The sequence below is a fragment of the Tasmannia lanceolata genome, unplaced genomic scaffold, assembly GCF_043159265.1.
Source record: "Tasmannia lanceolata isolate RefF3 unplaced genomic scaffold, GAP_Taslan_0.1 ptg000016l, whole genome shotgun sequence".
Classification (NCBI taxonomy): Eukaryota; Viridiplantae; Streptophyta; class Magnoliopsida; order Canellales; family Winteraceae; genus Tasmannia; species Tasmannia lanceolata.
In genome coordinates, this window is record NW_027518693.1 from 18,922,145 (window position 1) to 18,939,205 (window position 17,061).

Genomic DNA, 17,061 nt, shown 5'->3' on the forward strand with positions numbered 1-17,061 from the left:
GGTGCAACCAGCAGGGAACCAGGGTGCGAATCAGTAGAGAACCAGGGTGCAACCAGCATCGAACCTGGGTGCAACCAGCAGCGAACCTGGGTGCAACCAGGGTCTAACCAGAGGCTAACCAGGGGGAAAACAGACCCTACATGCTTCCTAACATGGTTTTTCTTTTAAAGTAAAAGATATGCATGAAAACAGACCCTACATAGAATTGAAATAAATGCCTACCTCTTTGGAAACCCACTTTGTGTTTGATTTTTCTTTGATGGTAATTCCTTGAAGATGATTCCTTGCTTGATAATGACTGCTTTTGATATATATCACCCAACGTATAAAATCACCCGATCCGGCAAGGATGGCCGAACCCTTGAAGAGATGAGGGAGAGGGATGAATTTTCTAAGAGAGGGGTTCTTTTTCTTCTTTTTGTTGGATGGTGGGATGAGAGGGTATTTATAGGAGAATGGGATGAGAGGTTAGGTGAGGTTAGGTGAGGTTTGGATGGTTAGGATGAGAGGAGAGGTTAGGTGGTTTTGGATGGTTAGACCCAGGTCAAGATCTGCCATTGATCTAACGATTTACGGAAATCGGGTCTCGGAATGGAATCAGGGTTCGGGCTATGAAGTGACCCTATCTTATTTTGTCCCGATTGATGATCCGTAAAGTCAGATCAAGATATTAATGACCTAAAACATATATTAGGTTATTGTTGGTTAAAGTAAAGCAAAATGTGGGTGTCTACAGATGCCCCTCTTTGGTAGAGACGACGTAGTCATCGAATACCAAAGTTAAAATGACAGAACCATTTTGCGTAACTTTAATCGACAAAGGAACCCCCTAAACACAATGCAACCTAATATAATGCAAGACCTTAGATGAAATCCTAGAATTGGAATGCAATAAAACAAACCCGCTGCGGTGCCGCTGGCAACGAGAGAAATGGGATACCATTTTCAAATGGATTTTCGGAGGGAAAGGAATATCGCTTTTGAACAGCTTCAGAGGAAATGAGACGTCATTTTCAAATGGTCTCAGAGAGAATAATGGATGACTTTTGAAAGATTCTTAATGAAAATGCAGCATCATTTTTGAATGGGCTTGGGCAAGATAAAATACCGTATTTATACGGATTCCAAGGAAATGAGACATCATAGTTGTATGATGTTCAAAGGGTATAAGAGATCATTGTTGTATGGACTTGAAGAGAATGAAATACCGTATTTGTACGGATTCCAAGGAAATGAGACATCATAGTTGTATGATGTTCAAAGGGGATAAGAGACCATAGTTGTATGGACTCGAAGAGAATGAAATACCGTATTTGTACGGATTCCAAGGAAATGAGACATCATAGTTGTATGATGTTCAAAGGGTATAAGAGACCATAGTTGTATGGACTCGAAGAGAATGAAATACCGTATTTGTACGGATTCCAAGGAAATGAGACATCATAGTTGTATGATGTTCAAAGGGTATAAGAGACCATAGTTGTATGGACTCGAAGAGAATGAAATACCGTATTTGTAAGGATTCCAAGGAAATGAGACATCATAGTTGTATGATGTTCAAAGGGGATAAGAGATCAAAGTTGTATGGACTCGAAGAGAATGAAATACCGTATTTGTACGGATTCCAAGGAAATGAGACATCATAGTTGTATGATGTTCAAAGAGGATAAGAGACCATAGTTGTATGGACTTGAAGAGAATGAAATACCGTATTTGTACGGATTCCAAGGAAATGAGACATCATAGTTGTATGATGTTCAAAGGGGATAAGAGACCATAGTTGTATGGACTCGAAGAGAATGAAATACCGTATTTGTACGGATTCCAAGGAAATGAGACATCATAGTTGTATGATGTTCAAAGGGTATAAGAGACCATAGTTGTATGGACTCGAAGAGAATGAAATACCGTATTTGTAAGGATTCCAAGGAAATGAGACATCATAGTTGTATGATGTTCAAAGGGGATAAGAGACCATAGTTGTATGGACTCGAAGAGAATGAAATACCGTATTTGTACGGATTCCAAGGAAATGAGACATCATAGATGTATGATGTTCAAAGAGGATAAGAGACCATAGTTGTATGGACTCGAAGAAAAGAGGCACCGTTCACAAACGGGCTCAAGGAGAAGACAAGACCATTCACAAATGGACTCGAGAAATGAGGCACCATTCACAAACGGGCTCAAGGAGGACGATACCATTCACAAATGGATTCGAGAAAAGAGGCGCCATTCACAAATGGGCTCAAGGATAAGACAAGACCATTCACAAATGGACTCGAGAAATGAGGCACCATTCACAAACGGGCTCAAGGAGAAGACGAGACCATTCACAAATGGATTCGAGAAATGAGGCACCGTTCACAAACGGGCTCAAGGAGAAGACAAGACCATTCACAAATGGACTCGAGAAATGAGGCACCGTTCACAAACGGGCTCAAAGAGGACACGAGACCATTCACAAATGGACTCAGAAAATGAGGCACCGTTCACAAACGGGCTCAAGGAGAAGATGAGACCATTCACAAATGGACTCAGAGAATGAGACACCGTTCACAAACGGGTTCAAGGAGAAGACGAGACCATTCACAAATGGACTTGAGAAATGAGGCCCCGTTCACAAACGGGCTCGAAGAATTTAGAGATTTTTTATGAACTTGAATTTGACGTAGGATTGGATTTTTTTTATTTTTTTTTTTAATTAAGGATTTGGATTTGATAAATTTTTTTATTTTTGGAAAATGAGGTACCGTCCGCAAACGGGCTCAAGGAGAAGATGAGACCATTCACAAATGGCCTCGAGAACAGAGGCACCGTTCACAAACGGGCTCAAAGAGGACATTAGAGCATTCACAAATGGACTCAGAGAATGAGAAACCTGTTCACAAACGGGTTCAAGGAGAAGACGAGACCATTCACAAATGGACTCGAGAAATGAGGCACCTTTCACAAAAGGGCTCAAAGAGGACATGAGATTTTTCATGAACTTGAATTTGACGTAAGATTGGATTTGTTTGAATCGGGGATTGGATTTGATGAATTTTGGATTTTTTTTTTTTTTTTTTTTTTTTTTTTTGAACTCAATGAAATCGGGGACATTATAGATCGTGCCCAGTAAAGATATTGGAAACCAAGACTTTGACGAATGATGAGACGACCAACCTTATGAACGAAGAACCATTAGTAACAAGAATGGATTAGGAACACTTTTATGAAACTTCAACAAGATTTTTCTCAATGAGACTGTTGGTCTTGTCTTCTGGGGATTTTGATAACTGAAACCTTGAACAAGATACTTGAAATTGGTAATTTAGAACAACGGCTCTCTAACATGGAAAAGCGGGATCTGTTTTTTGACAGGTGCTTAGATGAACATTTCTTGACCAGGATAGTATTTAACTAACCGGAAGGAAATTCTGAATTTTAATGGTTCATCTTTCTGAGAAATTGGCTCAACCACCATTGCATCTGGGGCTCTTCCAAGCTTAAGGTGCCTTCCTGGGGTATGATCTTTTTACGGAAGCTGGGCTTTCTGATGTTTCTACTTCTGAACTCTTCTGAGTTGATCTTCTTTGAAATGTAGCTGTTTGACTAGATTCTCGAACCCTTTCAGGTATAATTGCAGGGAGCTGCCTAGGCCGGGCCTCCTTCACCAAGACAGTTACATCATTTGGACATAGGAACGACGATTGACTCTTTCTAAAGAGAAAACTTAGATGAAAGGCACTACTCAAAGGATTGAGCAGCCCTGAAGGAGTGAACTTAGAATAACAAAGATTGACTGACTATACTGACAAACACAGTGATGCTTCTGACTTAGTTAATATTTTGTTTGGTAAGTCTATCCTTTCGAGGAATAGTTTTTCAATTGGTAAACACTGGACTTTTTCCTTAAAACAGTAATGCCTCAAGGATTTAATTACGCCCCCTAAGATTGCTTAGCTTCAATGCCCCCAGTTTTGAGGATATCACTTGAATTTGCTTGAACTTCAGTTGATCTTCAGTCTTGATACCAGCTGTAGCCTTCTTATAATGATTCTCTTACCGTGACCAAGTCACCTCTTCGGGGTTTTTAACTTGGCGGACCGCGCTAGCCTTAACTTTTGCCTGAACCACCATTCTAGGTTTTCGATCCAGCAGGCTATCCCCTTAGCTTTTGCCTAAGCCGCCCTTTCGGGTTTTCAACTTAGCAGGGGAATGATCTTAAATTTTGCCTAGACCGCCCTTTCAGGTTTTCAGTCTAGCAGATCTTCAAACTCCGTTCGTTTTCTTATTCATCATTTTTTTTTTATTGTGTCTCGGGACCTAGCTCATTAGTTCTGAACACCAGAAGGACTTTATAGGTAGGATAGGGCTTTTCAAAGAATGGCTTAAGGTTCAACAAAGATTTCGACCGAACCTGTGAACAGGTTGCCTACATATCCCAAGGTAGGAATCAGGTCGTGTGTAGGTCAAGGCGAATGCCCCTAGTTTGAAGATCAATTGTTTGAAGGTTAATTGATTTTTTTCCTTTTTTCTTTTCTTTCTGGAACAATTAACTTCTCTTCTTTTGGAACTTGTCCCTCTTTTTTTTTCTGGAACGATTGATTTTTCTTTTTCTTTTTTTTTGAATCGACCGAACTCGGTTTAACCGAGCTGCCTACGTACCCCAGTGTAGGGATCAGGTCTCGCGTAGTTCGGGGCGGATGCCCCTAGTTTGATGGGTTTTCAAGAAAATTTGATTCAGGCTCGAAGGGTTTGCAAACCGGTATTCTTTTGACGTTGGGTTCTGATTTTGGGATTTATTCGGCCAAAGGAGGCCTTCCGATGTTCAAATTGGGAATCGATCTAGGTTACTAGGGTCCCTCTGGTACTGATTATTTATTTATTTTTTCTTTTCTTTTTTTTCACAGAATTTGACGGCATTTCCAGGTAAGAGATAATGGATCTTCTTCTTCCAAGATTCTAATACGTGCTTTTGATTTTCATAGAGTGAAACTTGTTCTTTGACATCCTCCATCTATGGATTCGTACTCTCGATATCTGATGATCACTTTTCATTGTTTGCTCTTGAACTTTTCATCTTGAATTTGTTGGCTTTATGTTATGAATTTGAGAACCAAGGTCATTGATTGGAAATATGAAAGTTGTTTCCACTCTATGCCCCTTGTATAGCATATATCTTCTCACTTTCTTCATTTTCTTTGAGCTTTCCATCTATGTCTTGCCCCTGGTATCGGTTGTAGCTTTTCTAGACAATCTTCTTATTCTTGAAATAATTTTATCAATTCTTCACACTCTTTAGAGGGTAATGTATTTTCAATCGGCATTCACTGAATCAAAGTTTCAGTGCCAGTGTTTATCATTTCAATTTCATCTTTGAAAGGTTGGGATTGGCGCTCCTCCTCTCGTTCAAGTAATTGCTGTGACTCAAGTGGAGTTTCGTCAATTTTGTCCTCATTTGAAGAGGGAGTCTTATTTTAAGATCAGAAGCACACTTAAGAACAGACACAAGTGAACTTTTTGGAACTGACTGAAATTTTATTTAAAGAAAAGCTATTACATCAGACGACCTATCCTGAACATGCTCAGGATTCACAACTCTAAATAAGAAAGGGAAACAGAAGATAACTTGCCTGGACTAGGCATTGACCTTTAACTGTAAGACCGGACTCAACAATTATACTGACCATGATGACTGACTCAACATAAAATAGTAAGTGACTAAAACTTTAACTGCTGCAACTGTTTGGCGTTGAAGGCTCGGCGAAGGCTGGTTCGTTCTGAACATCATCATGGCTGATACTTTCAATTTTGGACAATGATGACTGATTCGCATAGGGAAATGCCCCTAGCTCAAGGATTCTGAGAGTGAACTCTGAAGGACTTAGCAAAATAATCTTGAAAAAGGTAGCCCCTAGAGGAGGAACAGACCAGGGGTACAAGCAAGATTGGATTATCTGGACCAGGCATGATCAGATCATGAGAACGCATAATCGAAAGATTGTGAGATTCTGCATCTGCCAGTTAGGGGATGGCATGAAGATACGATCGAATCGTATGACAGAAGAACGAAAGGCGCACGATCAAAAGATTAGATGAGATAGCATAAGATTGCTTTCAACGGATAGATCATGAATGACTAATCCTATGAGATCTTTGGAAATGATGGGATTTATATCCTAACCCAAAGGGAATTTTTTTTTTTTTCACATTTTATCAGTGTTACCTGAAGGCATCAACCTTAATCCTAATCTATCGGAGTGGAGAGAGAATCTCGACTCATGACTTTGTTCGTGTATATAAGGACCGATCGTGACCATTGGAAGATGGACCACGGCCTAATCTAGACACCAATGGGTAGGATATCCTAAACTAGGCTCACACACGTGATGCACATGTGTTCGTATACTACATGCATGTGTAGGTTAATCTAGGGGTAAGGCCAAGAGTTCCCTTAGCGCGAATCCCTGCTCGATATACTGTACCAGTGTCCGGCGTATCAGTACGTGAACAAGAGATCCGTTTACGTACCATAAAGGTACCAGGCTAAGGGTGGAATGCTTCTCTAGCACAGAGGCACCAGGTGATGAAATCCCAGTCAACCATGCTAGATAACACTCCGGGTTCCTAAAATAGGACGTGTGTGCACGTGAGATGCAAGAGTTTAGATGCAAGTGATGTAAGTGCGTGCAATAAGTTCGCGCGATCTATGATGCCTTCAGGTTTTGTTAGATTAAGTTTGAGTAAAATGTGATGAGAAAATAAAACAAGACAAACTAATCTGACAAGTATACAAGAGATAGAGTTCTTATGAGCCAGTTAAATTAAATTCAAATGAATTATCTTTTGGAATTTTAATGAAGTTAGGTGATCCCCAGCAGAGTCGCCAGACTGTGGTACCCGGATCCCGCGAGAGGGGTGGGGCGCGAGCCGCCTCGCACTCTCTCTTGGTCTCTCGTTTCCACGCGATTGGCGTGTGCATTTTAATGTTGATTTGAATTAATCTTTCCTGTGAACTTGGGATCACTAAGGCAATCCGAATTCCACACGAAAGAGACTGACAGAGTCGCCACCTAGATGTGGGATCTAGGACCCGTAATTAACCAGAAATCTAGACTCGCTACCTGGTTACGAGAATGGAAGGTATGGGGAGTTATCCGCCACATGCACCATTCCTGCCCGATAATCGGTCTTCGATTCCAAAAGCTAACTCTTTTAAATTTATTTTAAATGGCTCATTCAACTCTATGTTAATGTGCGAACTAAGTGACATGCATCCTATGATCTAATTTCAATGAGAATCCTAAATGTGTATCTTGATTTATTAATTTGTCTGGATTCAATCTAAGTGAAAGTTCTCCTAGAATTCTAATTTCATGGAAAGTCCTAAGTGATTTGATTAAGTATTTACGAGAAAATTAATATACAAAACACCACAATTTGTTTGTGGTGCCGACTCGCGGGTGGTATGCCATCAGACATCCAAGCTGCCTACGTACCCAAGCCTTACTGGGATCAGAGTCGACGTAGTTCGGTGCACCTAAGCTAAGCTACTTATGCCTAACTCAACTAGGACACCGACCTAGACGGGATTGACTGTTTCAACAGTTTTAGGAGAAGTTATTTAATTCAAGTTGAGGATTTTATTATCTTAGGATTTCATCTAAGATGCTATATGATTCTCATCTAAATGCAAATGGTCCCTTAGACTAATGCAGGTTTGCCTACATCCTAGTTTACTAGGCTTGTCCTAGGGAAAGATTGGGTGACTAGTGTAACTAGACCTATGGCACGGTTGCTATACATAGCAAACGTCCGTGATGAGGCTGGACTCCTAACTCTAGGACTCCCTAAAACCTAAGACTCCCTAAAACTTAGGACACGACACGACACCGGTGTTCCTAAATTGGGCTCTAAGGGTCCTTACGACGGAAACCATAATCCAATGGTTCCGAGAGACACGAGATGAATCGAGATGATGAATAGTGTGAGGGAATGGGAAAGATAGAGAAAGGTGCGACTGAACTTGGGAGTGCCAAATTGCCTACGTACCCCGTGATGGGGATCAAGCCACACGTAGTTCCACTGGGGAGGTTGCTTGGATTTTGGAAAACAGGTTTGGTATTTGGATCAGGAATCGGGTTTGTATTTGAGCATTGGACTTGAGATTCAAAAACATTGATATAACAATGGGATTTTGGAATTGGGAATTTGCATCAAAGAATTGAGCATATTGGAATCATCAAGGGTTTGAATTTTCGGAATTCAAAGTGGGCGGGCTTATGAGATTCGGCCAAATGGATTCAGACATGCGACTCGGATTGTGTTGGGATATGACTTGGTTGGATTGGGTTAATGGTTAGGGTCAAGTGAGTCGGGTCTAAGTTAGGAGCAAACCCGAGACTAGCCATGGTCTAACTAGGAGGAAGCAGGGTACAAACCAGGGTGCGGACCAGGGTGCACCAGGGTGCGAACCAGCAGGGAACCAGGGTGCGAACCAGCAGGGAACCAGGGTGCGAACCAGCAGGGGAACCAGGGTGCAACCAGCAGGGAACCTGGGTGCAACCAGCAGCGAACCTGGGTGCAACCAGGGTCTAACCAGAGTGCGAACCAGCAGGGAACCAGGGTGCGAACCAATATCGAACCAGGGTGCGAACCAGTAGGGAACCAGGGTGCAACCAGCAGGGAAGCAGGGTGCGAACCAGTAGGGAACCAGGGTGCGAACCAGTAGGGAACCAGGGTGCAACCAGCAGGGAACCAGGGTGCGAATCAGTAGAGAACCAGGGTGCAACCAGCATCGAACCTGGGTGCAACCAGCAGCGAACCTGGGTGCAACCAGGGTCTAACCAGAGGCTAACCAGGGGGAAAACAGACCCTACATGCTTCCTAACATGGTTTTTCTTTTAAAGTAAAAGATATGCATGAAAACAGACCCTACATAGAATTGAAATAAATGCCTACCTCTTTGGAAACCCACTTTGTGTTTGATTTTTCTTTGATGGTAATTCCTTGAAGATGATTCCTTGCTTGATAATGACTGCTTTTGATATATATCACCCAACGTATAAAATCACCCGATCCGGCAAGGATGGCCGAACCCTTGAAGAGATGAGGGAGAGGGATGAATTTTCTAAGAGAGGGGTTCTTTTTCTTCTTTTTGTTGGATGGTGGGATGAGAGGGTATTTATAGGAGAATGGGATAGGAGGTTAGGTGAGGTTAGGTGAGGTTAGGTAAGGTTAGGTGAGGTTAGGTGGTTAGGTGAGGTTAGGTGAGGTTAGGTGAGGTTTGGATGGTTAGGATGAGAGGAGAGGTTAGGTGAGGTTAGGTGAGGTTTGGATGGTTAGGATGAGAGGAGAGGTTAGGTGGTTTTGGATGGTTAGACCCAGGTCAAGATCTGCCATTGATCTAACGATTTACGGAAATCGGGTCTCGGAATGGAATCAGGGTTCGGGCTATGAAGTGACCCTATCTTATTTTGTCCCGATTGATGATCCGTAAAGTCAGATCAAGATATTAATGACCTAAAACATATATTAGGTTATTGTTGGTTAAAGTAAAGCAAAATGTGGGTGTCTACAATTGGTTCCTGATAACCCTCCTTGATGTCAACGATGGGTGTAATTCAAACAAACAGACGACCTTATAACCCTCTTTTATTCTGTTGAAACCACATCAACAGAAAAGGTTGCCCAAAAAATTGAAAAGATAGCAGGTTTTTCCACAAGATGAGCGAGAAAGAGGTTGCCCAAAAAATTGCAACGGTGGCTGATTCAAAACAGGAGAGAGAGAGAGAGAGAGAGAGAGAGAGAGAGAGAGAGAGAGTTATGAAACCACAAAAGACAACCTCAAACCAGGTGGGCGTCAAGATCTGCATATTTGAAGAGAACCAGAGCAAGATCTAGGGTTGCAAAAATCCCCAAACCATAGTGAGAAAACTTCCAAATCTGTTTTCCAATTCGCCACAAGCAGAGAGAGGAAAACCCACCCAAAAAATGTAAATTGATTGTGAAGATTTTTGCCCAATAAACAGAGGATTGATTCTACTCTAGAATTTCAAATGCTTATTGACTTGCTTGAGGCAGACGACTCTTTTGTTGAGAGGTTCATACGATCCCAAGAGATAATTTCAGTGAACTACGCCCAAAACGATCCAAAACAAGATGGGTTTCTCAGAAAATCCCTCTAGATGAGTAAACGAAATAGAGTGGTTACTGCAAGATGGGTGAAAAAAAAAAAGGAGACCCAAACGATTTTGAGGAAGCAATACCCACGCCCAATTCGTTTTCAAAATTAGGGTTTTCTTGAAGCATTACACCCAAAGTATCTAATTTGGAATACCAAGTTTGTTGCCTACAGCCCCTATATATATTAGATATACTAGGGTTTTAATAGGTTAGTGGGCTCTAGCCCAAATAGGCCCACTACACCGGTCCATTATCTTATTGGGCTTATATTAGAACATACATGGGTTATTAATGCTACTTAGTTTATTACAAAGAACCTCAACGAGTGTTTATATAGAATACTCAAAAGGATAATCATAAAAATACGATAAATATAGCATGATTATTTGTCTAAGCCTAGCTACCTCATGCAGCCTAGTTACCTTATCTAGCTTAGTTGTCTAATCTACCACCTAGACGATCCAATGATGAGATCTCATACACTCTAAAAAGTGGGGCAACATTTGTCCTAGATATCTCTCTTAAATGGGGTCATATTTTTCTTAAGGATAGTGTAATTCATAATGTGCCTCCATGTTTCACTAGAAATTGTTTTTCTTGATAAGTTTCTCCCAACATATTTCTTTCTCTTTTTTATCATGTATTTCAGCAACCATAGGTGAGCAAGAAGTAAGTATCGATTGCGGAAGAGATAAAGAATACACAGACAATGGAATTACGTGGAAAACAGATGGTGACTTCATTAAAACAGGACAAAACAAAGAAGTTTCAGGGATTTCTCCATCTGAGCAGATGAATTCCCTCCGCTTCTTTACGAATCAAAACAAGAACTGCTACTCATTACCTACTCCGCAATCTTCGTATGATAGTTCCAGCAAGGTACTTATTCAAGCAGGTTTTTACTACGGCAACTATGACGGACTTTCGAAACCTCCTACCTTTGATCTTCATTTAAACGGAAACCAATGGGCGACTGTCGCTACTATCCTCGGGGGAGAACCCATTCTTTATGAAGTCATCTTCCTATCAAAAAGCGATAATATCAATGTATGTTTGTTTCGAACAAACGATGGTGAATTCCCCTTCATTTCTTCGCTACAAGCTTGGGCGCTAGGCCAAGATATGTACAAGGACATGAACACAAACTGCTCCATGTTCAAAAGCTACAGGCTCTATTTTGGAAGTCTGGGGATGTCTTCTATTAGGTAAGATGAGACTTTACTTTTACTTAGGGCGATGATATTTCCACCCCCTTTTGTTCGCTAAAAAACGGTGGTAGTTCTAGAAAATGAGGGTATCGTTGAAAAAAGGAAAATGATACGGTAACAGAGATTAAGACCTATGGGAAAGCATTGTGTGTTAAAAAAAATCAAATTTTTGGTGAGTTTCCTAAAACGAAGGAACAATTGTATCACATGTGATGTGGTGGCAACAACTGATTTGTTCGGTCTCCTCTTCTGTTGCAACTGGTCCACCTTTACTCTTCAAAAACTGCTGAAAGAGGAGGGGGGGGGGGGGGGGGGGAAGATTTTCAAATTTCTTTTGCTAAATCTAATCTGATATTTAGGCCCTTCTTTGTTTTGGATTTTGAGAACTGATTGTGAGTCCTTATTGAACTTGAAATTAAGGCCATATTTGTTTTTGGGATTTAAGAACTGATTGTGAGTCCAAAATCAGGTTTGGACGCACAATTGGTTCTCAAAATCCAAAAAAAGGGGGCTTAAACCTAAATTTGAGTGCAATAATCGATTTTGGTCTCACAATTGGTTCTCAAAAGCCAAAACAAACAGGGCCTTAATGACCTCTTTATAGAGGACTAAATTAGTAGAGGGCGAACTCGTTGTAATACAATGAGGTGCACCCTCTATGGCATAGTGGGTCTTTAGATATGGTGACATTTGAGATCGACCCAATATGCTCGTGGATTAGCATTTGCTTCCGTCGGCTCTATGATCATGCATTCAAAATGCCTTTATTTTAAGGGGTTTCTACATAAGACAACCTTTGGTTTATCATATTCTTAAAAAACCCACCACTTTTTAAAATTTTTAAAAACCACCTACTATTTGCAAGTATATATCAAAGCACCACCTGCCAATAGGGAACTGACAAAAATCTTGACTGTACCTGATTTTGACTCAGAAAAAGACCAAATTATCATTAGTTTTGTGAAAAGACCAATACTTCTATTTTTAAGGTAAGCAAGTTTGCATATCTTATTTATGAGAAATTATATGATGCCCGACCATCAAAATGTAAAAGGCGGAAAGGAGACAAAACCTGCTGCCTTAGTTTTTGAACCAAGGAAAAGTAAAAAACGGTGCTTTGCTTTCCCTTGGATTAAAAATCAAGGGAGAGAGGGTTTGTCTCTCTTCGCCCTCTATTTTGATGGTGGGGCATCGTATAATTTCTCCTTATGAGGAATGCTAAATTACAATACCCCATTGAATCCACATCACCTGATTGCATTTATTATTCCTTTATCATTCCACGTCACCTCATTAAGTCATTGGACTCAAAATTACGTTTAAATTTGTGTCTAATAATCGGTTTGACACTCACTATCAGTTGTCATAATCTTAAACCAACAGAGCCTTAATTTTGAGTGCAATAATCAGTTTTGGACTAACAATCGATTCTCAAAATCCAAAACAAGCGGGGCCTGAAGGTATTTTCATTTTCCCTAAAACAAAGGGTTAAGTACAAAACACTAGCTGTTGGGATGTAGCTTAAAAAACGGTCTTTTTTTTTTTTTTTATCACTTTTCAAGTAATTGAGACATCTTTCTACTGACTTTAATCTTCTCCAGCTACCCCGACGATAGCTACAACCGATTATGGACGCCAAGCATCATCGATAACTTATGGGTTTGGAGTGCGAATTTTTCATACCTCTCAGAAAATGCCAACAATGATCCACCTTTCAATGCAATTCGCAATGAAGTCGAGGCACCCGATCATGCCACACAAGTGGTCCTACCACCGTTGGATTTCCCTCAAACTATTCGTACAAACTACATTGCCTTATATTTTACTGAAGTCTTCGATTTAGGTAGTAATGATCACAGATGGTTCAACATACAAATCGATGGACGAGATTATGGCGGGACGGTCAGCACAGAGTATGATATTTGTATAGTAGTATCTCAAAGTAGTACCCTTCCGGCAGTGGGTCCCATGAATATAACACTGAATTCTGCTAAGGGAACAACGTTGGCTCCGGTGATCAGTGCCGTCGAAGTGTATACCTACAGTGAGATAATCGTCCCCGGAACAAATGATGACGATGGTACGGATTCACTACTTCTCGGAGCCTTTGATTCTTTTTTTTTTTCCTTTGTTGTCCTAAAGCCTTGTAATGCTAGGCGCGAAACACTGTTGTTATGGAAAATGATTTGAAGACATCGATGGAGCCATTTGGTTACAAGGATTTTATAAAACTTCGATTTTATAAATTCAAACCTGGATTTTATAAGCAAAAACCTGGATTGAACATTTTCAGGATGGCAAAACCGAGGTTTTAGCATATAAAATCCAGGTTTGAATTTATAAAATCAAAGTTTTAGATTGTAAAATTTAAGATATTACAATCCTGCATTATAAAATCCATGTATCCAAGTTAGGGATTGTTACACTGCATATTCTGCATGTGGGCCACGCATCTACATGCAGTTTGGCCTACACTGGGGAGGTAGCCCGGGTACTTTCCTACTTTCTTGAGCATCTTGTTATACACTAACCATGTTTCTTTTCGCTGTTATTTGTTTTCTTTCCAAAGAATTTTTTTTACTGGACAACCTTTTCTAAACACCACGCCCCCCCCAAGCATGATGAGGTTCACCATTTTTTGATGTGGCAGGTCCACCATCTCCACCCAAACCCATGCATCGGATAGGGCTCACCATTTTACACCTCTTGGTATTGGTGGGATGGGACCACCACTTTACAACTGATGTTTTTTTATGGAGTGGGGCCTACCATTTTACACTATAGGTTTTCATGGGACCTACCATCTCTACCAAACTCATGCATTAGGGTGGGGCCTACTGGGCCCACCATTTTAGACCCATTCATATTATGGGCCTGGAATACTAGGGTGTATATGGTGTGTATATGTATCCGTATGTATGTGTATAGCTTTGTATAATTGCTTGGAGCTAGACGTGGTCTTTTGCCTATTAAAACAGTGCAAGGATTAGCAAACATTGCGAGCAGTTTCGGACAACTAAACGGGTGGACTGGGGAGCCTTGTCTCCCTCAGAGCACTACTTGGCCATGGATAAATTGCAATGGAGATGAACCACCTCGAGTAATCGCACTGTAAGGAGGATTTAGTCTCCTCTCTAATTCAATACTTATCCTTATTTTCTTCATTACAACATGGGTTTATCTTTTTGCAGCAATCTCTCTGGTTATGGTTTGGAAGGTGATCTCCCTGATTTCAGTCAGATGATAGCTCTTGAAATCATGTAAGTAGTTCTACAACTCGTTACCTAACTCAAAACTTGACCTGCCTGTAAACTAGTTGACTCATATGGATCCAAATTCTTTTTAATTTCCAATCCTGTCATTGTCTTCGAGAATTGTTTGTTTCCTTGCTCGGCTGCATTGCCCTTACCCATATCATTTTCTTACCCAGGGGCGGAGGCACATATAGCATGGGGGTGGCCACGCCCCCGCAATGAATTGCAAAGTCCCTTTTACAATAATAGAACTCTATTTTTTAATTAGAACGTTTAAAACTAGTTTAAAACTTATTAAATGCGTTTCTTTGACCAACTTTCTAATTTCACGTCTGAAATAAAATTTTAAATATATTAAACGTGTTTTTTAGCACTTTCATATATTTGACTGTTTTTATTAAGTATTTTTTTGGAGCCAATACCGAACTAAAGTAAAAAAATAAAAATAAAATTGACTGTTCTTGATTTAGCACTAACATTTCCCGTTGTCAATTTCAGAGACCTACACCAAAATTTTCTTACGGGCCCTGTTCCAGATTTCCTGGGAAACTTGTCCAACCTAAAGATACTGTAAGTGCAAAAAATTTGTTACACGCGAAAGAATTAATATGATGCTCTTCTCATTCTCTAACCGCCTTGTTTTGATTTTTAGGAATCTCGCCGATAACAATTTCACCGGCAACATTCCAGATTCTCTAGCCAATAACAAGAGATTATCTCTCAAGTGAGGATTATATCACAAAACTGATTTTAATAGCATCCGAAAGCCTGAAAAATATATGTAATTGCACCCATTTTATGTGTTTTGCAGTATCACACAAAATCCTGATCTCCATCTCAATGGAAATAGATCATCTCCCAAGTGAGGATTATAGCACAAAATTGATTTTAATAGCATCCAAAAGCCTGAAAAATATATGTAATTGCACCCATTTTATGTGTTTTGCAGTAATACAGACAATCCTGATCTCTATCTCAATAGAAAGAGTAAAAAGGCAACGGTTGGAGGCTCGATCGGTGGAGGGATAGGTTTTTCCATACTTAGTTTTACTTTATATAAGGGATATCGATGGATATGTTCGGTAGATGAATAACAAGGGCCTCAACTTAGGGGATCAAAGAGCAAAGCTAGAGATGATAATGTGTTCTTGCATTTTGTGAAGAGCAGCAATAATTCTGATTTAATTCAGATAAACTGGTGTAAAAATTTATTAAATTTTTAGAAATAATAGGGATGTGATTCTATCTTGTATGATGGGTAAATGATTGTATTTTGTTATGCTATGTATCAAAATTTTACCAATTTTTTGATATTTTATTCGCTGGAAAATGGTCTAGTTTTCGGAGGAAACTCCTTTTTTGGTGTCCAAAAGTTTCCAAATATATCGAAGTTTTTATATTTTTCAAAGGGGAATTAATCTTTGACTCCCAATATCTCCTTCCTCAACAGTTGCATCATGTTCAAATTTTATAGGGAGATCCAAAAGTCTAAGAAGAACAAGATGAGTTTAGTCGATCACCAGAAAATCAGTCCCCTCACCAGCGGTAAGTCGGTAACCCCTTCTTCCGGTGGTCAAAACAGAGTTTTCAAAAATATGTCCATTCTATTTTCAAAATTTACACTTCTTTTTAACCATCCATATCTCTCTAACCAGCCGTTAGATCGCCATAAAACTTTAATGGGTGATTCCCATATCAGTGGAGATTATTAACATGGTTTTAAATTTCGGTTTCGGTACCGGTTTCAGACCTCACCGATACCAAAATTTTGGCCGAAATCCAATGAAATATTAAAGATTGTATATTTATTACGAAATTTCGGCCGTATTTTGGTAATTTCGGTCGAAATTTTGGGTAAATAATAATAATAATTAAAAAATAGAGAATTTTGGTCGAAATTCCTAAAATTTCGACCGAAATTTCAAAATTTCCGTCGAAATAAAGTAATGTGTCTGGTATGTACCATTTCGGTTTCGGTCACCGAAACCCAAAATTTCAGATTTCAGACTAAATTTAAAACCATGATTATTGCTACAAATGTCTGATTGCCAGAAAAGTCTCTGGTCGCCGCCAACTATCTAACTTTTTGGCGTCTGCTCAATGTTTCTAAAAATAAGTTTGTTTCCAAAACCAACACTCTCTTTAAATAGCCATAACTCTTTAACCAGCCGTCGGACCATTCTCAAATTTTAAAAGATGATCCTTCAATGAGTGAATGCAATAGTGTCGGCCGATTGCTGGAAAAGTCTCTGGCCGGCGACGACTATACCAAAACTACAGGTTTTGTATAAACTGACATTCCGTCCATTTTCTTGGGTTTTGAAAGCCTACAACCAATGCTTTGATACCAAATGATAAACTAACATTACTTCGAATCCAACGAAGAAGTTTCGCTTTCTAAGTGCGAAGATAACCAGGAAACGCCCCTT

General features: G+C 40.0%; 1 protein-coding gene across 1 annotated transcript; it reads left to right on the forward strand.

Annotated features, from left to right (window-relative positions):
* Positions 1-14,313: 14,313 nt before the first annotated feature.
* LOC143849167 (uncharacterized) lies at positions 14,314-15,879 on the forward strand. Its single transcript, XM_077358217.1, has 6 exons — positions 14,314-14,489; positions 14,570-14,638; positions 15,131-15,202; positions 15,285-15,356; positions 15,444-15,494; positions 15,582-15,879. The coding sequence occupies exons 2-6, from the start codon at positions 14,619-14,621 to the stop codon at positions 15,724-15,726; spliced, it is 360 nt and encodes a 119-aa protein (XP_077214332.1). The 5' UTR covers positions 14,314-14,489; positions 14,570-14,618; the 3' UTR covers positions 15,727-15,879.
* The last annotated feature ends 1,182 nt before the right edge of the window (positions 15,880-17,061 follow it).